This window comes from Glycine max, chromosome 8, assembly GCF_000004515.6.
Source record: "Glycine max cultivar Williams 82 chromosome 8, Glycine_max_v4.0, whole genome shotgun sequence".
In the NCBI taxonomy this organism is placed as follows: domain Eukaryota; kingdom Viridiplantae; phylum Streptophyta; class Magnoliopsida; order Fabales; family Fabaceae; genus Glycine; species Glycine max.
Window position 1 is genome coordinate 18,871,815 of NC_038244.2, and position 23,706 is coordinate 18,895,520.

Below are 23,706 nucleotides of genomic sequence, written 5' to 3' on the forward strand. Positions count from 1 at the left end.
ACTCTTTTTTAAATAATTCTCATATCTTATCCTATGTCTGCTATTGTCTATTGTCCACCAGATGCAAATACAATGATATTGTTTATTGGCATGTAAGCCAAAAGCTTTTCAAAATAATAATTATTTGCTTTAAATCAACATTATTGAGGATTTTGATTATAATTGAAACGTGACCATGACAAAATAATGCAGATTCCTTACGCTTAAAGGGAGAGGAATAGCTCGCTTGCTCCTAAATATGCATATAGCGCCATTTGTTCTTTTGATTTGGTGTTTAAACTGAGATAGGTTTGAATTGGAGGTAATAAGGTGGATACCTGGGGGAGATTTTGGTGAGCTGATTAAGGTGTGTTTAAGTTGGCACGCAGTTGACGGGATAAGATGGAATTTGAGACCATGGATCAGATTTGAGAAGCTGAATTTGGGAAGAGATCGAATTTTTATTTATTGTGTGTGCGCTGATTTTGTTTTTTTTTTCTTTTTAAAATTATTTTACTTTGTGTGTTCTTTTATTGAATTAAGAGTAATGAGTATTTATTAAAAAAATAACAAAATAAAATGATCTAATAAAATACATATATCAAATGGAGATATTTTCTTTATTATTACTAGTTGAAAGAGAGAGGTATTTTGTCTCTCTATTGTTATTTTTTAAAATAAACATAAAATAGAAAAATTAGTCAAAAAAAGTAGTGCTAATAGTTTTTTAAGGAAAGAGAATGCCGTAATATTTCGAAAGTTTATGAAAAAGTAGTTCTTTACATGACCTTTTGTTGGTCCTATATTGGTATAAATATCTACATAATATGAGAGATGATATATATATTTCATAAACTTTTTTTGACTAAGAAAATTTTGGATTTAGGATCACCGAGGAGATTTACACTAATATAAGACTAATAAAAGGTCCCTGTGAAAAAAATAAAATCAATGCGGAAATGTAAGCATCGTCAGAATGCTTTCATTTCTGTTATTTCCCCCCTCAAAAGTCCTAATTCAATTATTATTATCATATGTATGTATAACCTGATTTAGAAAAATTGTGGTGGGCTTCTCCTAAATTCAGTCTTCAATACCACACCAAGGTATGCAATGCCCCTTCCTTTCTTTTGTAATAGAAGGACAAACTGTTACAATGTACAAAGACAATACCAAAAAGGTGGAGTTTAGCACACCAACATTGTTGTGTTTGCTTCATATTGTCGCCTTGCTTTTCACTTTTCAGACTCTGCATTATATATGACAGATTGACCTGTGAAAAATTGAAATGAATCAAGGTGGAAAGGGGCAAAGAAAGATTTTAATTAAAGAAAATAATCTTTTAATGCTTTAGATTTGAGAGGGACGTGTTTCAGGGTCTGCTGTTGCAGTTTGATAAAGATTCACGGTTGCTTCTCGTTTTGGGAGCAATTACTTACTTATGAGAGTGGTTACAAATATCAAGTGCAGTTACAAAATATTAAACAGTTGTAAGGATAAAAATATTAAGTGCAGTTTCTGATTACATTTTTTTACCCATTGTATTCTATCCTTTAATTCATATATTAGTGGAACTGAATTGTAGTATAATTAAGAGACAAAAGTGTCTATATATTTGGTTTATATATAGTTATAGAATATAAATGATGCTATCAAGAGCCATGAATTGCAATTCAATCATAATTAGAATCCATGACTTTCATTTTAATACTACGTTGCACGTCCATGGCAACTCACGGTGGCCCACCTTTTCATCCTACGTCTACGTCAATAGTTGATTCCGATGATTTTTAACCCGTCATAAAATCACCATAAATTATATTTTTAAAACTTCAATGGCCACGCTACTAATCAACTAAAAAATCTTGATGACATTGATAAAAAAAAAAAATTGTTTTATCGAGAACCTACAATTTTTTAAGGACCTAAAAAGGTTAAAAGAAAATTTTGTTAAAAAAATAAATTTATTGACTTAAATATTTTTTTAATTCTTATAATTTTTTTAATTTTTATAAATTATACTTAATTTATTTTTTTCCCCTCCTTGAAATGGTTTAAATAACCCTTAAAACAGTAAAAAAGATGTTATTTAACTGACTTAAAAATGAAAAACAAAATAAATATATTTTTGTAAGAACTAAAAAATTATAAGAAAAAATAAAAACATTAAATTATAAGATTAAAAAGGTATTTAAACGTTAATGATTTAACTTCGTTCTATTTCTCTCTTACCGCTTTTGTCTTTCAGTTCTTGCACTGTTGGCTGTTGCCTCTGTTTTCCCTTGCTTGCTTTACTTCAGTCTCTCTCTGTCTCACTTTACGTTCGAGCTTCTTGCTACGATGAACGCACCCATCATTGGTTCGTTTTCTTCTTCCAATTTCTCTCTCTTTGGCCCCTTATTTTCTTCCTTTCAGTAACCTAACACAATTTCTTTTAAGCCTTTATTTATGTCCATGATAACGCGCAATTAAATAACCTTTGAAAAGTTGAAAATGGGTACCCACTAATAAAAGAAAGAGAAAAAGAAGTGATGTTTCTGTTACATTTGTTTTCATTTTATATATTTATTTCCTAAGTTTTAACATTGTTATTGTGGAATATTGAAGACCCCTTACAGGGAGATTTTCCAGAAGTGATAGAGGAGTATTTGGAACATGGGTGTATGAAATGTATTGCCTTTAATCGTCGTGGTACACTTCTTGCTGGTAATTTTCTCGCTTACACTTTTCTATTTTTTGGTTTCTTTCAAGTTAGGGTTTTTTTTTTCCTATTCTTGAAATTTGTTTTTTGTATTTAAATGCAAAAAATAAAAGTAACTTAAAAAAAAATTACATTTCTTTTAATATTTCTACTTTCAGTTTTCTGGTATTCGTGTTCTCTGTTCTGGAACATCTTCTTTATCCACTGTTGTTGTCTAAGTATTAGTTTATTAAAATTGTTTATATAAAATAATTTTTTAAAAACTAAGAAGCGAAAACACAATTAAACACAACCTAGGTCGGTGTTTTTCTGCTTTGCTGTTCTTTCTGGCAAGTGATGATACTTAGTGGCATAAATTATGGTTACTTTACCAATTCTGGAAGATTGGAACAACGTGGTATGATATGAATGATGTGGTTTGTTAAGAATGTGTTTGAAATATTTTGGTAATTATTGTTTATATGCATATGTTGTGTTGATATGTGCCTTAAGTAGTGTGTGATTTGGTTGAGCTTAATAGGAAGCAAATAATCGTGTTTTTTTTTTTTTTTTTTTAAATTTAAACTAGTATGTTGACTTATGTACTTGCATGAGTTGCATTAGTCCTTGCAAATATATCAAAATGACTTGTAAATTTAGTAAGAAGTTAATTTATACTAAATTCATCCATATAATTTATGCATGAATATTATATATTAAGAAGTGTAATGTATACTGAGTAGTTAATTTATACCAAATTCATCCTGATAAGACTAGGGGTAGCAGTGAATGTGTTCCTTTGTGCATGTGGTATATGAAGGATTGGATAAAATTTTTTTACCCTTCACAATTGATGTTAAACGTTGCATCAGCTACCAAGGGGGTCTAGCTTAGTTGATTGAGCAGAGTGTGTGAGCTTTTGTAACCCCCCTGGTACATGTCTTAGATTTCTACAGATACAAAAAAAAAAAAGTTACATTGGCTGCAAATTTGTTTGTTTTTTTTACTGGGGGGGTAATGCAATGGGTATCATTTATGTTGTAAGTGGTTGCTTTTTGATGAATACATACTAATCCTATGTGAGATCAAATGCTTAGACTTGTTGGTCAATAGAAAACAGATATGGAAAGTTACCTTGGGCAATAGTCAGTCTTTTGACGATAAGGCAGAAGAGGTTCAGATGGGGTTGTTGAAGATATGCCTGGTTTGAGTTGATGATTGTATGGATTATGGGCAGCAGGTTTCATATGTTGCTGGTCATCATGGTCTGGAAAGGAAGATGATATTGTTTTTGGTAGTGCTAATTATTTGAAGAACTTTGGTCAATGAGCATGCAGAGTGTTGTTGGGACTAATCTGGACGTATATGGTGACAATGAGTGAGGATTATTGACACTCGTAAGCAAACTCTAAATGGGGTATCAAGGAAGGTTTCACAATAAGATAATCACCACATTTGTACTGACTATTTCTTTATGACCTATGTAGTCGTTTCTTTGTTTTGATGCATAGACGTATATTGCATAGCATGTGCTTATATATTTATTTGAATGTGTTGTAGAAATATCATAGCAAGTGTAAAACTAAAACTTTTGTGAATTATTAATTGGAGTTATTATACATTATCAATTTTCTCACTCTATTTGATCAATTGAATCAGCTGGGTGCAACAACGGAAGTTGCGTTATCTGGGATTTTGAAACCCGGGGCATTGCTAAAGAGCTACGAGATAATGAATGTTCATCTCCAATAACCAGTGTCTGTTGGTCAAAGTGTGGTCATCGAATTCTTGTATCTGCTGCTGACAAGTCATTGTTGCTGTGGGATGTTATGAGTGGTAAGAGGATAACAAGAATAGTTTTACAACAAACCCCTCTACAAGCTCGTCTTCATCCGGGTTCCTCTAAACCATCTCTTTGCTTGGCATGCCCTCTCTCATGTCCTCCAATGATTGTTGACTTGAACACAGGAAACACAACTTCGCTTAAAGTTTCTATCTTGGAGATATCCAATAATGGACCAACCCCTACCTCACGTAACAAGTGTGCCGATGGAATTACCTCCTTCTCACCAACTGCTGCATGTTTTAGTAAGTACGGAAACCTGGTTTATGTGGGAAACTCTAAAGGGGAAATTCTTGTAATTAACTATGTAGATGGTGAGGTGCGTGCCATGGTTCCTATACCTGGTGGTTCTGTGGTGAAGAACATTGTGTTTAGCAGGAACGGACAATATCTTCTAACAAACTCAAATGATCGAATAATCAGGATCTACGAAAATCTTCTACCCCTAAAAGAAGAAGTTAGAACACTTGATGAGCTAAATGGGAACCTCAATGATCTAAATGATGTTGAGAAGTTGAAAGCTGTAGGCTCAAAATGCCTAACTTTGTTCCGGGAGTTTCAAGATTCAATAACGAAGGTGCACTGGAAAGCACCCTGCTTCAGTGGTGACGGTGAGTGGGTTGTGGGTGGTTCTGCTAATAAAGGGGAGCACAAGATTTACGTATGGGATAGAGTTGGGCATCTTGTGAAGATCCTTGAAGGACCTAAGGAAGCCCTTATTGATTTAGCATGGCATCCTGTACGTCCTATTGTTGTATCTGTTTCTTTGAATGGCATAGTTTATATCTGGGCTAAGGATTACACCGAGAACTGGAGTGCATTTGCTCCTGATTTCAAAGAGCTCGAGGAAAATGAGGAGTATGTGGAGCGAGAAGATGAATTTGATTTGATTCCCGAGACTGAGAAGGTAAGGTAGGGTTAGATGATCATGCAGGTTTTCTTTTTCTTCCTTGTCTCATTTTAGTCCTAGGTTTGTTCGTGTCATTGCAGGTAAAAGGATCTGATGTTAATGAAGATGACGAAATTGACATTGTAACGGTGGAGAAAGATCCTGCTTTCAGTGACTCTGATATGTCTGAAGAAGAGTTATGTTTCCTGCCAGCAACTCCCAGTTGTGATGCTCCTGAACAGCCAGACAAGTTCGTAAATAGTTCTTCAAAGTTGGTGGACAGCAATAACTCTGGATCCCCACTTTCAGAAGAGGCTGGACCAAATGAAAATACCATGAATCATAACTCAAGTCCAGTGGAAGGTAAAGTCAGGCCTTGCACTATATGCTTGTAACCGAGTATTGGATTCTTAAGAAACCTGTTTTTAAAAGGAAGAATATGAATTATTGAACCACTGATGTGTAACTATGGCAGCAAAATTATTTTTTGGTTTCTTCCGGATGTGTTTGGAATTTCAGCTTTCAACTTACATAGATTCTGTTATTAGAAGGTAATATTGTATGCGCAGTTTTTACTTACAGCCTTCAAAATTTCTTTGCAGATGATGCTGGGGGGACACGTATCAAAAGAAAGTGGAAACCTTCAGAGAAGGTGTTGGAGTTGCAGGCAGAAAAAATGAAGAAACCCACAAAATCTGGCAAATCATCAAAATCCAAAAGTAAATATTTGGTTGATGAGGATGATGGTATTGGTTTTTATGGTGATGATCTTTCTGATGGATAATGGCCTGTTGCAAATTCTTGTATATAAAAGCATGTTTTACTATAATTTCTTGTCTTTCTGTCTTTCACTTTTTATATTTCTTTCCTTTGCACAACGTTGCTTTCTATGCCACCCTTCCTACATTGCTATCTTGTCCAGGAAGGAATTTTCATCGGATAGGTTCGAGTTCCATGTATATTTTGATTGAATTGATCATGGTTAACTTGAACTGAGTCTAGCAAGATTGAGCAAGTTTCTCAATGTGTTTGATACACAACATATGTTAGGCATATTATAAATGGATGGAAAGCTTGTACAGTGAGCGAATGACTATTGTGTTTTTAATTAAAAAAATGTCATATCTCACTAAACATGCAGCCAACGACCTTGAAATTTTAAAGGGTATGTTTAGGAAATCATAGATAGTAGTTTCTATAACTTAACATGGTTTACACACAAAAAAATGGTTTACACAAGAAATTGGGTCATAAAAGGGTTTTCAAGTTCATTTAAGACTTGTATGACGTAAAAACACCTTAACTCATGAAAAAGATATTGAGGCGTCTAATTGGGGTTCTTATATTCATATTTTCTTTTCTCATTTTCTGTCCTTTCAATTAAAAATACTACTTTAGAAAGAAAAAAAAGAGATAACAATCAAGAAAGAAAATATTAATATTTTAAAGATTTTTCATTTTCGAGGTTTCTAAAATCGGACCAGTGACGGAATTAGTGAAGATATTAGTTGAATCAGGATTAAATCATTTTTATTTTTTGTATTATTATATAATATTTTAAGTAATAAAAAAAATTAGACTTCCAAAAATTTAAGATCTAAAGAATTATAAATTAATATAAATGACTAAATTATATGTTTTATTGATAAAATTAATAGTAGTAGATAAAATAATTGATACATATTTGAAATATTTAAATTATGTATTTTTACTTATTTTTTAAAAATAGTTTAAATAAAAACATAAAAAAAAAATAAAAATAAGAAGACCGGTTTGGTATCAGTTCTGTGTTGGTTCAACTCTATTTTTTATCGATTTGTTTGATTTTCATTAGTTTTAAAAATGACGTTGTTAAGAGTGTCCAGAGCAGTTACTAGATCGTTTCTCAGTTGGATCGACTGAATCGACTAATCCAGTTCGATTTTTAAAATATTGATCATTTTCCAATTAGAGGGAGAGGAAAGGCACGGAGACAAGAAATTAGAAAGGAGTAATACATAGGGGGTGCTTGTTTCATGAATAGCTTTTTTAGTTTTGGGGATATTATTCCTAGGAATAAAACATGAGAATGTTATTCCCGAGTATTTAATAAAAAATGTGTTTGATTAATTACAAAATTAGTTGAGAATATTTTTTATATTCCCATGAACAATTAAGATATATGTTTGGTTAAATTATTTTTTCTTTGGAATATATTATTATAATTACTAAAATATTTTTATTATGTTAAAGATGCTATTTTTTCAAATATAAAAAACTTTATTATATAAGACCCACAAATGACAAGCAAACTAAACTCAATGCTATATATCCCTTGTTTCCATGACAAAACCTCTCTCACTACTCTTTTAGTATTCATTAGAGTATGACCTAAATTATAGATATATCTATCTCACCACATCAAACATGAACAAGGAACAATTGGAGGAAAAACAAAAAGTTATTGTGGTAAAATTCATGAAATTAGTGGTAAATAAAAATTGATGCATGATCGAAAATTTTGAGAATGACAAAAGTTAAAGAACATAAATGAAGAAATGATTAAGAGGAAAATATGATAGCTAGTGGTTAACAAGAATTTATATATGTATTTTTACTCAAATAAAATTTTTGTATCATGGGAATAAATATTCTCTATTTCCTCCGCGGGACTAAATATTGACTGAGAATGAGATTACTTACCTGAATAAAAAATATATTATTGATTAATTAATTTATTACTTTAGAATAAATGTGAGATTATTTTTTTTACTCGTGCATTTCCGAGACTAAATTTTTTACCTGCAAAAGCTTCCATAAAAACATCTGATGGAACCTTATATTTGTGGACCAATTGGTTGGGCTCCCATGGAGCGATAAAGTTACGACTATTATGTTATATGATGTAATTGTGATTTATTTGTCCAATTAGACAGTCACTAGCTATTTCAATTGTTTTATGAACTTCTGTAACACATTGTTTTTTGGTCTAATCATTGAGACAACTGCCGTTCAACTTGATTATGATTATAAAACTAGGCATGCTTTCTTTGATTTTACAATATACTGAAAACAAAACATGCCAAAATCACATGAAAGGAAAGAGTGATTAATTCCTTTATCTATTGTCTAGCTGAGAAACGAAGTTTGTAAGAAGCATAAACACCTAGTGCCAACACTATAGCCGTTGTTGCACTTGTATATAACAGCATCATATCTTCTTCATTGAACCTCTTTACCAAACTTGTCACGGCATGAGAAGCAGAAGTAGCCACCTCCTTTATTCCTTTCTTTTTTGATGTTCCAATTATGTCCTTTCCATCATTCCCTTCATCAAGTGTATCATTCATTTCCATTTTTTCTCCCTTACCCTTACCATCCTCTTCACTCTTTGTGATGAAACTTGTCTCATCCATGACATGTTCCTTTTTTCCTTTCTGGGGTGGTTTTCCTGAGGCAGAAACATTCTCACTTTCTTCCATAGTGTCTTTCCTATCAACCCTTTTCTTTTCACTACTTTCAAACCTTTCTTCTCTTCGATTCTTGGCATCTTGTGAAATTACCTCTTCACCCTTTTGAGGCAATGAATCACTTATGGCTTTTGGTAAGGTTAAAGTCTCATTATCTTGTTTTTGACTCTCAATTATTGATTTTGGTTCCTCAGATACTTCAATTTGAGCCTTTCCATGTGATGAAGATTTGGGTGAATTTTGATCTGGGAAATCGCTTGATGTATTCACCTTTGGCATTGTAACACTATAAATTTCTCCTTGGAACATACCCTTAAGCTTGTTCACATCACAATTCCAAGGAACTGCATATACAACGTTGAAGCGAATTGATCTGTTATCTCCAAGGGGTCTTCCACCAAAAACTCTAACTCTTCTATAATCGTACTCAAATTGAGCTCCTATATCATCTTCTGCATAACCTATAAAAAAACAAAGAAATTAATAAGCTTGTCATGGGAAACAAAATGACTGTATATATATATGAAATGAAATGTTCCAATAAATTTCCTTGTATAGAGGTTTCTTTTTTTTAATTTAATAAATTCATTAGTTATGATAAATATTTCTCGTACAAAGTCTTCTATTGTGCAATATTGCAATTAGGCGATTATTTCTCATCAATATTGTAATACTAATCATTGTAGTGCATATATTCGTTAATCGTTTATTATGGGAAAATATTTTTTTTAAAATAATCGAAGTAATTATTTTTTACAAATAAACCAAATCAAACACGTATATGTGTAGTAATATGATAATATTTGCTTGATACTAGTATGGTTTTTTAGGTTTTTATATAAACTAGAATGGAGGCAAAGGCAAACTATGGTTTACTACATAACATGTGAAGTGATGATTGATTGTTATTTGTTGTCTTTTAATATGGAAATTATGAAAAGATGTGCAAGATAAAACAAAAACATGATTTTGTTGATGATGAGGTTATTAGCCATACAAACCAGGAAGGTGAACAAGCAGGATGTGTGATTCTGGGGTCTCCTTTGTTTCTAATTTAGGCTGGCAATTCTCATAGTTAAGGTTTGATTGCAAGGTGGACATTTCCATCATAACTGCTTTTGTTTGTTGTGTTTGTGTTTCTATTGCAGCAAAAATATGGCAATTGTTTATTGGAACTTATTGGATTAGTGGGTTCGTACATTTATAGTGAACAATTCAAGAATTGATGACGTTGGATTTCTCAAAAAAGAAATTATTCTTTTTTGATTGCTTAATATTATGGCATGACAAAACTTTGCATTCGATCCCCCTTGCTGTATAACTTCTGGGATATATAAAGTTAAAATTCTTTGTTTGGCTCATGCACTTTAAACTCTAACAATATATTGATATGTTTGACTATTTTTGTGATGTAGAGGTATAGCTGTGGCAAGGGATCGATTTCAAAACACGAAGCTACCGTTTTCATGTCTTAATTTTTTACTAAAAAACTAACTTAACAAATTCGCTGTGTATTTCGAAATAACAACAAAAGCTTTTTTTAGGCGTATTTAATATATATATATATATATATATCAAAATAATAACCTTTTAACAAAATTAAAATAATTATGACATAAATTATCTTTTTAATAATAATTAAATTAATTATGATACAATTTAATTGTTTTTTTTTTTTTTGCGGAAGGTCTTGACAAGAAACACTCCAGAGCCAAAATAATTAATATTCAAATGAGAGTTTATGACATCAACATGGGGTTTGTGCTAGGGTAGAAGTGATTGTGTCTGTGACGTAGCGAAGGAGTAAAGAATATGAGCGAAAACGTCTCTGCTAGGGTTTCTGATGGGGGCCCACATGGGACCACTGACCAAGAGGGTGAACCATTTTGCAAAGAAGCAGGAAGAAAAATAAACGTCTTTCCCATGGAGTAATATTTGTTATTTGGATAAACTATCGAAGTCTGATGGTGTTTTATAGGATGCGATGGTATTAGGGATAGACGTCGGAGTTCGCTGTGAAAAAGGTGGAGGTGTGGGTACGTATTGAGTCATGGAATGAAGATTTTATAACTAAGGTGGACAACATGTTAGGGGTTTTGCTCAAAATTGAGAATATATGGCCAGGTTCCTATCCATCAACCTACTATTGTCTTTGGGTCTACTATGAGCCAACCCAATTTTGTGAATATCTAAAGTTAGGAATTCACAAGGGGGAAAAACACTCAACCCCTGTTTAGGGTGGGTTAGTGTGAGGTCAACAATTTGGAAGAAAATCACAGACCAATCAAAAGTCAGAGGATAAGAAGGAAAAAGGTAAAGCTGTGAAGATGGGTCAGAAGATTGCGAAGAAGGGCCCTATCAATGGAAAAGGAAAAATGAAAGTGTTAGGTAGCTCGGTCGAAGGGGATTACTATGTAGGCTTCCTTGGATCATGTATAAGAATGTGATTGTTAGTGAAGAGGTTAAATGATTGTCTAAAGAGCCTAATACTGTCGCAAGATGATTTTCAGCTTATGTGATAAATGGTTACTAGTTTATTGTTGAAGGTTGTGAAAAAAAAAAAAAAAACAGAAAACTCTAGAGAGTAATGATTACTTCATCTATTGTTAGGTTTAAAAGTGTAAAAGATGAAAATCCTGAAGTAGATAATATTACCTACTATGGAGTTTTGAAAGATATAATAGAGTTGGATTATTGTGGTCATTCTAAATTGGTCTTATTTAAATGTGATTGGTTTTAAAGTAAGCAAGATCATTTTGGATTAATGCTTCCAAATTTTGGGAAGTTGATTTATGAAAACGACCTATTTGTGTTTGCAACTCAAGTTAGGCAAGTATACTATACACAAGGCCCAAGTGTTAATTGACATGCTGTAACTGAAACCACCACCAGAGATTTGTTTGACATGTATTGAGATTTTGAGAATGATGATATTGAAAAGTACTTGAAAGATCAATTGAGAAGTCATTTGTTGGATCAATCTATGGTTGATGAAGATGAAGATGATATCAGTTGGTTTAGAGATGATGTACTTGGGACAATAGTTGATACAAAACAAGCAACTAGAAAAGAGTCTTAATGATGTTTATATTTTCTGTTTAATGTATTTGTGTATTTCATCGAACACTATTAAATTTAAGATGAATGTACTTGTGTTTTTCTTTGCAAAAGTTGAATTTCTTGATACGATAAGACTATATATTGTTTTTACATTGTTTTATGTTTTACATCATGATGGTAAGCAATGAAGGAAAGGTTTCACGACCAAGTTAGTCAATGCACTATGTCCTTAGTGAGCAAGAAGAGCAAACAACCTTGTTAGCCAAGAAGCATAAGATTTCAAGGCCAAGTAGCTCAATGACAAGTGTTATTGATGAGAAAGAACCAACAACCTTGGTTGCCAAGAAGCATAAGGTTTCATGTCCATGTGGTTCTATGGCTGCAATCTTTGAGGATTTGAGACCGCATCAAGCCTTGTCAAACTCCATCAGCACCCAAACACGATGGTTAATTATTTATATCATATATTACATTAGCATGTGTTAGAATGAACTTGCTTTACTATATTCAAATTTATACTTAATAATAGGTTTTACCAACAAGAAGAAAATGGGTCCTACCAAATGTCTTAAAACTCATGGCTTAAGATATGAAGATCGTTTGACAAGTAGGCTTAATGCTCATGGCCAACCTATTGGTAGTTATCGAGCTACCTTGAGCAATTATTTGGGGACATTGGCTAGGAATGCATATTTAATCCCCTTAACATTCACAAGCTGTAAAGGACTAAAAGAAAACTGGGATGACTTATGGAAAACTGTCATAGTATTACATTCCACTCACCTTTATCATTGATTATATTTTTTTAATTGATCCAAATATTTATTTTAATTGATGATGTTATGCAGGAAAATTTTGACATTGAAGAGCGTGCTAAAAGTGGATTTTAGAAATCATATGCTCAAGTTGGAGGAGTTATAAATGTCTGATTGAAGTCAAAGTACTTTTTCCAAATATGCCAGTTGATTGTAATTTAAAAAAACAACCTCCTAATGTTCCACTAGAGCAATGGAAAATTCTTGTTAAATTTTGGAAATCCGACATAGCTAAGGCGATTTAAATATATCAAATTTTATTATGTGATTATTTATGTTAATGATTTGATTGTTTTTGTTTTTCTCATATGGTGTTTGTATTATAAATAATAGTAGCAAGAAGAAAAAAAAAGTAGAGCAAAATATATCACTATACACATTACTGGTTTAAAAACTTTAGCAGAAATACAAGATGAAGAGTTAACACTAATTGCATAATTAATTTTGTATTGGTATAATGGTTTTGTTTGTTTCAAATAGTGATTTAACTAATCTTTTTCTTTTATATAATAGACAATGAAGAATCCTAATGGAAGAGAGTCATCTTATGTAGAAATGTTTATGCTGACACATAAGCCTGAGAAGGAGGAAACCAGTAAAATTATTGTATGATCATCTCAATTGTTTTCTCTATCTACTCTATATTTTTCTTTTACTCAAAAATATAATTTAACTTTTGATTTTATGTTAAGCTTAAGGAAGAAGTTGCTTCCCATCCAGAAGCGCTAAAGCAAAGCCCAACTACAGATGATGTATTTTTCAAAGTCTTGGGAAAAGATGGACATGGCTATGTTCGCACATATGGAAAAGGGTTTGTACCTTCAAACTTATGGGGAACTAAGTCTCAAGTTGGAAATCAAAAAGTACTTGATGAAGTTAAAATAAATTCTCAAGTTGAACTTCAAAGCTTACAAGAAAGAATGCAAAAGGAAATGGAAGTAAAACTAAAAGAGCAAGTGAAAGCCATGGAAGCAGAACTTTTAGGCAATTTCAAAAATGTTTTAACTTAATTGCCAAATTGTTTTCCAGGAATAATGATTCTAGATATGTGCAATATTCCAAATATAAAAGAAGATGTAGTTGTTGATGCATGTTCTTCAGCCACTACTCATCATGCTTGCGTTGTGGTATGCTATATTAAACTCATTTTTAACTTGTTATTATGCTGAATATTTAGCAATTTTAAGTTACTTTTTTCTCGTGTATATGGCATATAATGTTACCCTTGGTTTTATCTGATAACATGTGTCATTTTATTTAATTTAAAGCGTGAACTTACTCTAAATAGTAGTATTCTTAACTTTCCCTGGTATGAAGAATCCAGATGATCTACGACACTTAACACATCTATAAATACATAAGTCGACTTAAATGCCAATAAACTCTCTTACTTACTTGGACCAACAACTTACTATTTAGTATTCTAGTATCTATTTCTCCTTTATATAATATTCTTGTTTATAATTTAAACATTTTTTTCACTTTGTTGATAGAAACAAAGCTGTTAAAGTTATTGTTTTATATTTCTATGTAGCTTGTTGTAGAAGTTGGTTCTATAATCTGTCATCATAGGCTAAGAAGCAGGCAAAATTGATTGTAGAAGTTTCAAAAAGGGTTACCTATGGAGGATTCTGACTGGTGAAGGATTCTGATTAACGAGGAGTTGAGGGAAGTGTCACCACATAAAGTGTTGTAGTGTGAGATTCGCCGAGAAGTAAAAAATCAAGAATATTACAAATGTTGTACGAGTTGTCTGATTGGCGTTGGTTATGAATCATGAGGCCTTTATTGTCTCGAAGCCAACTCATCTATGTCTTGTTTTGCAGCCTCTTATCTAAAACTTTTGCATGACTGTTTATGTCACCCTAGTTTGGCAAAATTGAAGATCATGGTTCCTAGTCTCAAGCAACTTCAAATGTTAGATTGTGAGTCGTGCCAATTAAGAAAATATGTTAGATCCTTTTTCCGTAGACCAATTGAAAAAAGATGTAACTCAGTTTTCTATACCATTCATTCAAATATTTGGGGACCAAGCCAAATAACATCTTTTGGTTTCAGATATTTTGTAACCTTTATCGATGAATACTCTCGATGTACTTGGGTTGATCTAATGAAAGAGAGATATAAATTTTTGTCCATCTTCAAGTCCTTCTTTAATGTGATTAAGAACCAATTTAGCAAAACAATTAAAATTGTTAGAAGTGACAATCCCAAAGAATCTTTTTCAGCTGAACTTTCTTCTTTTTTATCCTCATAGGATATTCTGCATCAATCCATGTGTCCACACACACCACAAAAAATGGAATAGAATAGAAGAAAGAAATAATTGAAATTTAGTTGAGAATGCACGCTCCTTGATGCTTAATACCAATGTTCCAGTACATCATTTGGGAGATGCAATTATGAGGGCCTGTTCTTTAATAAATAGTTGTTCAATTCCTATAGGTTCTCTTGGTTCATTTCCTTGGCCATTAGCTTCCCAAACGATGGATCCTTCCTCTACATCACATCCTAGTGAAAGGTATTCAATCTACTCAAAATTCTCACCTTATTTATAATTTTTTGAGTTATCATTACATATCTCCTTCATATTTCTCCTTCATTTCTTCCTTGTCTTCTATTATTGTTCCTAAAAATGTTCAAAAGGCACTTGATCATCTTGGTTGGCGACAAACCATGATTGTTAAAATGCAGGCTCTTGAGAAAAGTGGCACATGGGAATTAGTTTCTTTTCCCCTTGGGAAGAAGACTGTTGCAGATGGGTTTGTGCTATTAAAGTCAAGACTAATGGTAAGGTTGATCAACTTAAGGCTAGGTTGGTTGCCAAAGACTACACTCAGATTTATGGCCTTGATTATAATGACACCTTCTCTCTTGTGACCAAGTTCACAACTATTCAACTCTTCCTAACAATGGTAGCTATTCGTCATTGGCCTCTTTATGGACATAAAAAATGCCTTTCTTCATTCTGATTTAGAGGAGGAAATCTATATGGAGCAACCTCCTGGTTTTGTTGCTCAGGGGGAGTATGGTTTGGTGTATAAATTGTATTGATCTCTCTATAGGCTCAAACAGTCACCATGTGCTTGGTTTGAGAAATTTAGTTATATCAAAATTTTGGAATGAAGCAAAGTGAAGCAGATCACTTTGTTTTTTTTATTGTCATACTTCTCATGGGAAATATGCTTACCTAATTGTGTATGTTGTTGACATTGTTATTACAGGAAATGATGCTGCCAAAATTTCCCAACTAAAGCAACACTTATTTAGTCATTTTCAAACCAAAGACCTTGGCTATCTAAAGTACTTCCTTGATATTGAAGTGGCTCAATCAAAGGTGTTGTCATTTCATAGAGAAAATATGATCTGGACATTTTGGAGGAGGCAAGTATGACTAATTGTAGGCCTATTGATAGTACTATGAATCCAAATCAAAAGTTAATGTTAGATCAATGGGAATCTTTTCTAGATCTCGAGAAGTATAGAAGGCTTATTAGGAAACTCATTTATCTCACAATTACAAGGCCTGATCTATCATTTGTAGTCGGAGTTGTTAATCAATTTATGTAGGATCTTCACTTTGACCACAAGAATGTTGTGATTCATATTCTTAGATACATAAAAATGATTATAGGACAAGGATTATTGTATAATGATGATGGAAATACTTAAATTTGTAGGTACTGTGATGCTAATTGGGTAGGTTTTCCCATAAACAGGCGATTCACCACTGGATATTGTGTATCCTTTGGAGGAAATATTGTCTTTTTGAAAAGCAAAAAACAAAGTGTTGTTGATCGATCAAGTACAAAAGCAGAATATAAAGCTATGGCTCTTGTTACTTGTGAATTGGTGTGGATTAAACATCTACAAGAATTAAAATTTTGTGATGAATTTGTATTGTGATAATCAGTCAGTTATTCACATCGCTTCTAATCTTTTATTTCATGAGAGAACTAAACATATAGAGATTGATTGTCATTTTATTCAGGAAAAACTACAATCCAAAGAAATTAGTATCGAGTTTATTAACTACAACAACCAGCTTGCAGACATCCTGACCAAGTCCCTGAGAGGTCCTCTAATCCACTTTATATGTTCCAAACTTGAAGCATACAATTTATATGCTCCAGCCTAGGGGGGGGGAGTGCTAAAGTTGTTGTTTGATAATGTTTTATTAACACTTTATGGTTCTTTGTAGCTTATTGTAGAAGTTGGTTCTGTAATTTGTTATCATAGGCTAGATTGTGCCCTTCATCATGAACCTATTTTGTACTATCTATTAATTTATATACATACATGTGTGTGTCAATATATATATATATATATATATATATATATATATATATATATATATATATATATATATATCTTAACAAAGTGGTAGCTAAGGCTCAAGTAAAGCCATACTTCCTTTGGGAGTCGCAAGGGAAATGAAGAGAAAACTCACAAGAAGCTACACAACAAGGGTAAGTAGAAAGAGTTTTATCTTAATAGTTTCATTTTTTTAAATTACTCGATTGGTAGTATAAACTTATTTTCTTTTATTCCTTTCTTGTATAATGTAGAAATTCAAATTATGGAAAATCTTGTCGAAGTTAAGAAGCTAGTAAGAGGTGAATTCACCTAGCTTAATTATGTCTTTAATTCATTTTTTAGATAATTTGTGTTCGTTTTATTTTTCGTACGCTCTATTTTTATATGGCCAATCAAAAGATCATAAGGGGATTGTAATTGAAAAGGATCTTAATATGCTTAAGAGTCCATCCAATGCATTTTCCATCTTCTTGTAAATCCTTATTCTCTAAAGTGTATTTATACTTTTTTTCATTGTTTTAGTAAGTAATATATAATCTTTATTATAGAAAAAGATTCAAAAAAAAAGGTTATAATGAAGAAAATCTTGATTCAGAGGATGTTGAAAGTGTAAGTGGATTTGATTAAAGCATTCACCAATTAGAATTTATTTTGCAAGAAAACATAGGTTGATAAAGCGACTATTAAAGCATGAATGTCCATGACTAATGAAGTAAGTTTAAGCCTTATTTTCACTCTTAAATAGTTTAATGTTGATTGAATCTTTGTTTATGACAATTGAATTAGGAAATGAAGCCCTATTTTGATAAAGCAACTAAATGCAAAAAATGGGAAATTACATTTTGATGCATTAAATGAAAGGTTAGTAATGTACTTTGTTGTCTTGTGACACTTTTTATTCATGGGAATTATGATTTATGAAATCTTTCATTTTTGTTTTGATGATTCTTAATAGGTATATTCACTTTAATCAACAAGAATGTGCACTTGGTATGGTGCTTATTTTTATACTGTATCGTTTTTATATATTGTAAACTGAGCTAAAATATCGTTTTACATGTATTTTTGGTGTTAAAAAATATAAGAGTTCATTTTAATGATTTTCAAGAGAAACAAATAGGGAAAAGGAAATGTAAACCCAAAGTTCATTTTGATGGAACTAACTTGGTTAAGTTGAAAGATGAGAAAACTCACCTTAAACAACACAAGAAGCCTAAGTCAAAATGCATCTTGATGGTTTCATTTTGTTATATTACACTTGACTCATGTATAAACTTATTATTTTTTATTCCTTTATTGCTTTTTTTAGAAATTTAGAATGTCATAAATGCTTCTTCAAGTCAAGAAGCAAGCTGAGAGGTGAATTTACTTCACTTTATTATGTTTCTAATTTTTTTGTTGAACATTTTAATTGAGTGTCTTTTTTTACCCTGTTTAATTTCTTTAGTATATCATTTTTAATACAAAGTTGTTCATAATCATAATCATACGTGTGCATCATTAATATAATAAAATCTTTTTATAATGAGTTGTGCATATAAAAGAAAAATGCAGGGGACCATGAGTTTTGATATGTTCATTTTAATTTTGATTTGGTTGTCTCTGATGGTTTACTCTCTAGTTGTCATTCCCTAGCAAATTAATGATGTTAACTTTATGTATGATCTATTCCAACTATATTTATGTTGTTATTGCTTTTTATTTGGGTTTTGACTACAAGCAAACATTTTAGTATTGTTCCGGCATATAGGGTAGTTTTTTTAAAATGTTTTGGACTTTTTTTATTTGCAGTCTTGGAAGTTTGAACTACAAGAAGTTAGGTAGCAGAAGTTGATTCCTATTGTTTAGTACTTTAGAAAGAATTTGTGCTCACTTATTATTTGTGAACTTGTATTGCGACTCAACATGGTATTTGTAGAGTTTATACAAAATTGTTTTTGAGAGATTCCATTTACTCTATCATCCTCAATGCTTGATCTGAAAATTTTCTCTCATTATAACTGATGTTGGGCTTAAATCCATCATTAGTGAACATGGTACCAAGAATGAAATACATTTATTACTTTATTTTATTATTTTCTGTTGGGTGTAATATTTTCTCTCTTTTATTAGTTCCACTTATTCGATACTCTATCCATTTTGGCAATTAACACTAGATTCTTTAATAATAATGATGATATCAAATTCTTCATATACATATCAAAGTGTAAAATGTTAAAATATTACAAAATTGAAATTATATCGTATTATAGAAAAAAGTAAATTAGTAACATTTAACATATATATTAGCAAATTTTTTAAAATGTTTCCTATGTATTAAAAAATATATTTCTAAAAGCCTTTTTAGCAAAAATTTTTGAATGTTGCCTATGTATTGAAAAAATATTACTAAAAATGCTAAATGGTATTATTAGTATAAAAAAATGTTGCTAATTAAAAAGTCTTTAGTAACATTTTTATAAATGTTATTATTAGTATGAAAAAATGTTGTTAAAAAACCTTTAATATGAAATATATACATTGATAAAATATGACAAACTTTGATGCAACATTTATTCATATTTTGGTGATATTTTTTTAATGTTGCAAAAACATAATTTGTTGTAGTGGGCACTAAACTATCCCACTGTTTGACAATTCCATGCCAAAGGTTTGAACCTGGCTTACACATCAATTATAAGCAAGACATCATCTCCATATTTGTATTTCGAGCGGACCACTTTAATTAACCTAAAGAGCATTTAGTTTGGTGCACAAATTCCACCCAACTTTCAATAATAGAGCCTGGTTCATAGTGCTAGCCTTCTTGAGTCCAACCTTATATCTTATTTGTTGGAGTAGAAATGTGAGGTGAAGTCTCACATCAAGTAAAAATAAAAAAGTTGAACACTATATAAATGAGGAAAAAATTCATAAACCTAAACTTTAAAGTTTTAAGTTAAAATGTGATATTAAATTTTCTTATTTGATTACTCAAATTATAATTCTCTTTGATTCCAATGGATCAAAATAAAAAATAAATAATACAAGTTCAAAGGGCTGTTGCTCGAGGGTGTTTTTGTGATATATAAAACAGACAATAATTTCGTAAGCCTCTTCGCTTACCAACTTGAGCTTTTAAATGAGTTGGTCCTTACCATAATTTCTAATTGACACTTGATGTTGTTCTTTTTATCAGACTTGACAAACCAGTATTCCCCCGTGAACGAGTCGATGCATGTGAAATTGCTGGAAGTACATAATTTTTGGGGAAGAAAAAGTAGAAATATATTTAAAGATGATAACTATACATACTATGTGAGGTAGTAGGTGTTAAATTTGGACCTTTGGAAACATCTTTATCTGGTGACTTTGCACCGAGTTACGTGAATATATATTGTTTTTTTCTGCAGTATAGTCATAGCTTAATTTATTTTGATTACAGAAATTTTAAGTCTGGATTATATTGAATTTTTTATTGGTCCGGATTAGAGATGTAGTTGACTAGTTGCGAAAGCTTATCAAATCTTTACATGAATTATTCTCTCACCCATAATGAATTAAGCTGTTTTTGTATGTTGTTGGTAACTTCAAATTACCGAAATTTCTTAAAGAATTTAATTGAACTAGATTGATAATGTAATTTCTTTTTATGAGGAATCTATTCCTTTTATAATTGTTTAAAATTTATTAAAAATCATCAATTTTGATAGATTTCATTTCTCATTTAATATAAATCAGAAGAAAAAATCATTAAATTAAAAATAAAATCTATTAAAAGTAATAATTTCAATAAATTCTAATCAATAATAGTCTTAGAAATAAAGTGTCACTATTATTTCTCAAATAGAAAATTATCAATAACAAAATTTAAATAACAAATTCATGTCAAATTCAATATAATCCCATGTCTGAATGATATATATATGAATATTTACCACTTAGTTGACGGTCGTATAGAACATGAAATATGAATTATAGATTGCATGCACTCTTTATTCCACTCTGATTTGAGTTACAGTTTATGATTCATGTACATGTGTGAGAAAGGATGCGTTGAAAATAACTTGTTTTAGGTTCTCCCTCAAGAGGCAAACCTATAAGATACATAATATCCCAATGCAGCAATGACCAAAACTGCAGCACCAATATTTCCAACTAATTTTTTCTCTTCCTCATTCCATATCCCTTCTGCTATTTTGGTGAAAACCTGGGAGACAGGACCAACCTTTTCCATTGCATTGTCTTCACTCTTCCCTTTCCTTTTGGAATTAGTTCTGTTGCTGGATTGCTTTTCCTTTTTCTTCTGAACTTTTGGGGCAGAAGTTTCTGCTTCCTTGGCTAACAATTTTTCTGCCTTGGTTTCTTTCTCTTCAAAATCACCCTCCTCCTTATCTTTCATAGGCTTTCTTGACTCAGAAGATTCCTCTTTAACTTCCTTATTTGAGATCCTTTCCTTCTTTGCATCTTCAGCACTTGTTTCCTCTGTCTTCTTTTCCTCCAATTGCTCCTTAACTGATGGCTTCCTTGTAACATTTGTTATTGAAGGTCTTGACTCTTCTTCCTCTACACCCTTGTGGGGTCTTTCAGCAGTTTTGACTTTGGTCAGCATTGTTGGTGTTTGTTTTGCTTCAAATTCCTCTTCACCCTTTTGTGGCCTTTCAGCTGTTTTGGCTTTGGTCAACATTGCTGGTGTTGATTTTGCTTCAAATTCCTCTTCACCCTTTTGGGGTCTTTCAGCTGTTTTGACTTTGGTCAGCATTGTTGGTGTTCGCTTTGCTTCAAATTCCTCTTCACCCTTTTGTGGTCTTTCAGCTGTTTTGGCCTTGGTTAGCATTGTTGGTGTTGACTTTGACTCAACCTCCTCTTCCTCTTGACCCTTTTGAGCCTTTTCATATGTTTGCATTGTAGTTGCCCTTGGTGTTGGTGTTGGTGTTGGTGTGGGTTTTGGCACCAATTCCTCTTGACCCTTTTGATCCTTAATTGGTTTTGAAAGGCTTTGAGATGGTGTGTCTTCAAAAGTATCATTTTTTTGTTGTGCCTTTAAATCAGGGCTTGTTGGTGATGCACTTTTCTTCTCTTCAATTGGTTCTTCCACTTTAGTAGTTGTTGTAGGTTGTGGTGCTGAAGTGGTCTCTTGGACTTTTTCTTGAGGCTTTGGTTCAGCTACTACTGCACCTTTCTCTTGGGATGTTCCCACTTCTTGTTGTTTAGTAGCAGCTTGTGAAGTGGCCTTTTTTGGCATTGTAATGGTGAGAATTGGAATCTCAAACTTACCTTGAAGTGCCTCTGCCTCACAATAATCAGGAATGGGATATGATTTGTCAATTTTGTGCCATCTGTTACCTTGAAGTTGCCTTTCTCCTGTAATCCTCACAGTTCTTGAAGAGGCCACATATGTAATCTTTACATTCTCCCTTGGAAAACCTGTAAAAAGCAAGGGAGAGAGGTGTTATTAGTTCGACAAAAATGCTACTTACAGAAAAAGGGAAAAAATGAAAAACAGATTTATAAACCACCAAATTTTAAGATAAATGTATAATTTTTTTATTCGTAGAAATTAAATACAATACCAAAAAATTTATAAGATTTATATTCTCTACTCAACATTAAACTAAACCTTTTGCTGATGTAGCATATGTTTGAGTTAATTTTGATAAAATTGATTTTGATGAAAACAATTTCGAATTATTAAATGTCAACTATATATTCATATTGAAACCTTTTTCCCCCCGAAAATAGTGAGAATTAATCTTGCAAATTTATAATAAAAATGAGTAGAAGTTGAATTGTTAGGAATTATTTGATTATTCAGAAGTGTGAAGTAACAATTATTACAGCGTACTCTCAGAAGCAACTTTATTCATGAATTGTATGATATATTATTTTGACACATTCCTGTTATTATAAGTAAATCTTATATGCATTTTATTAAATAATTAAAGAGTAAACTCAATCTATATTATAATATTTATTTATTTATTTATTTATAATTGAAAAGGAAAATCATCAAGTAAGAAAACAAGTATATAAAATTTGCAAACCAGGAATGTAAACAAGTAGAAGGTATATAAAATAGCACTGTATTTTAAACCGCCTTGCATCAATTGAATTAATTTTATAGTTCAAAATTATTAGTACAATCTTACGTTAAAAATTAAGTATTGTCAATTTACATTTCTTTGTTTTCTCTTAGATATAAGATGATAAACACAATTAAAGAATGTAAATTAAAATGTTAAGATCTGAATTTAAATATCAAAGATGATAAACACATTTTATTTTTTATAATTGAAAAAGAAAAGCATCAATTAAGAAAAAAAAAGCATATAAAAATTTCAAACCAGGAATATAAACACGCAGAAGATAAGCTTCTGGAAGTTCTTTTGTCTCTGATCGTGGCTCCAAAGTCTCGTACACGCGACGAACAGAAAGTTGTGGACGGAAAGTTGGAGCTCTTTGCCTGAAATCCATAAGCTCTAGAACGTGTTATAAAGCTAAATAGTACTTTTTTTTTATAGTTTTTATAACTCACTTATTTATGGCTGATGTTTTGAATTGAATTTGTTTGGCTTCAATTTTCGTTGTAACTATGTTTATATAAGGTGTGGATATTGATTGTTATGATTAACCGGTTTTCTTGTCTAAGAGACAATTCCTTGTTTGCATGTATGCTTTGGTTTGTTGATGAAATT

At 31.6% G+C, this 23,706-nt stretch overlaps 3 protein-coding genes across 3 annotated transcripts; 1 reads left to right on the plus strand and 2 right to left on the minus strand.

Moving 5' to 3' along the window:
- Nucleotides 1-2,180: 2,180 nt before the first annotated feature.
- LOC100786748 (protein RBL) lies at nucleotides 2,181-6,220 on the plus strand. Its single transcript, XM_003531747.5, has 5 exons — nucleotides 2,181-2,338; nucleotides 2,587-2,685; nucleotides 4,319-5,409; nucleotides 5,493-5,754; nucleotides 5,994-6,220. Exons 1-5 carry the CDS (start codon nucleotides 2,320-2,322, stop codon nucleotides 6,173-6,175), a joined length of 1,653 nt encoding a protein of 550 aa, XP_003531795.1. The 5' UTR covers nucleotides 2,181-2,319; the 3' UTR covers nucleotides 6,176-6,220.
- A 2,041-nt stretch (nucleotides 6,221-8,261) lies between these two features.
- LOC102665805 (protein RESTRICTED TEV MOVEMENT 2) lies at nucleotides 8,262-10,005 on the minus strand. Its single transcript, XM_006585640.4, has 2 exons — nucleotides 9,842-10,005; nucleotides 8,262-9,301 (listed from the first exon to the last, which is right to left on the minus strand). Exons 1-2 carry the CDS (start codon nucleotides 9,948-9,950, stop codon nucleotides 8,493-8,495), a joined length of 918 nt encoding a protein of 305 aa, XP_006585703.1. The 5' UTR covers nucleotides 9,951-10,005; the 3' UTR covers nucleotides 8,262-8,492.
- Nucleotides 10,006-20,982: 10,977 nt separating this feature from the next.
- Nucleotides 20,983-23,706, minus strand: LOC100794510 (inactive protein RESTRICTED TEV MOVEMENT 2). Its single transcript, XM_003530330.4, has 2 exons — nucleotides 23,356-23,706; nucleotides 20,983-22,438 (listed from the first exon to the last, which is right to left on the minus strand). Exons 1-2 carry the CDS (start codon nucleotides 23,483-23,485, stop codon nucleotides 21,096-21,098), a joined length of 1,473 nt encoding a protein of 490 aa, XP_003530378.1. The 5' UTR covers nucleotides 23,486-23,706; the 3' UTR covers nucleotides 20,983-21,095.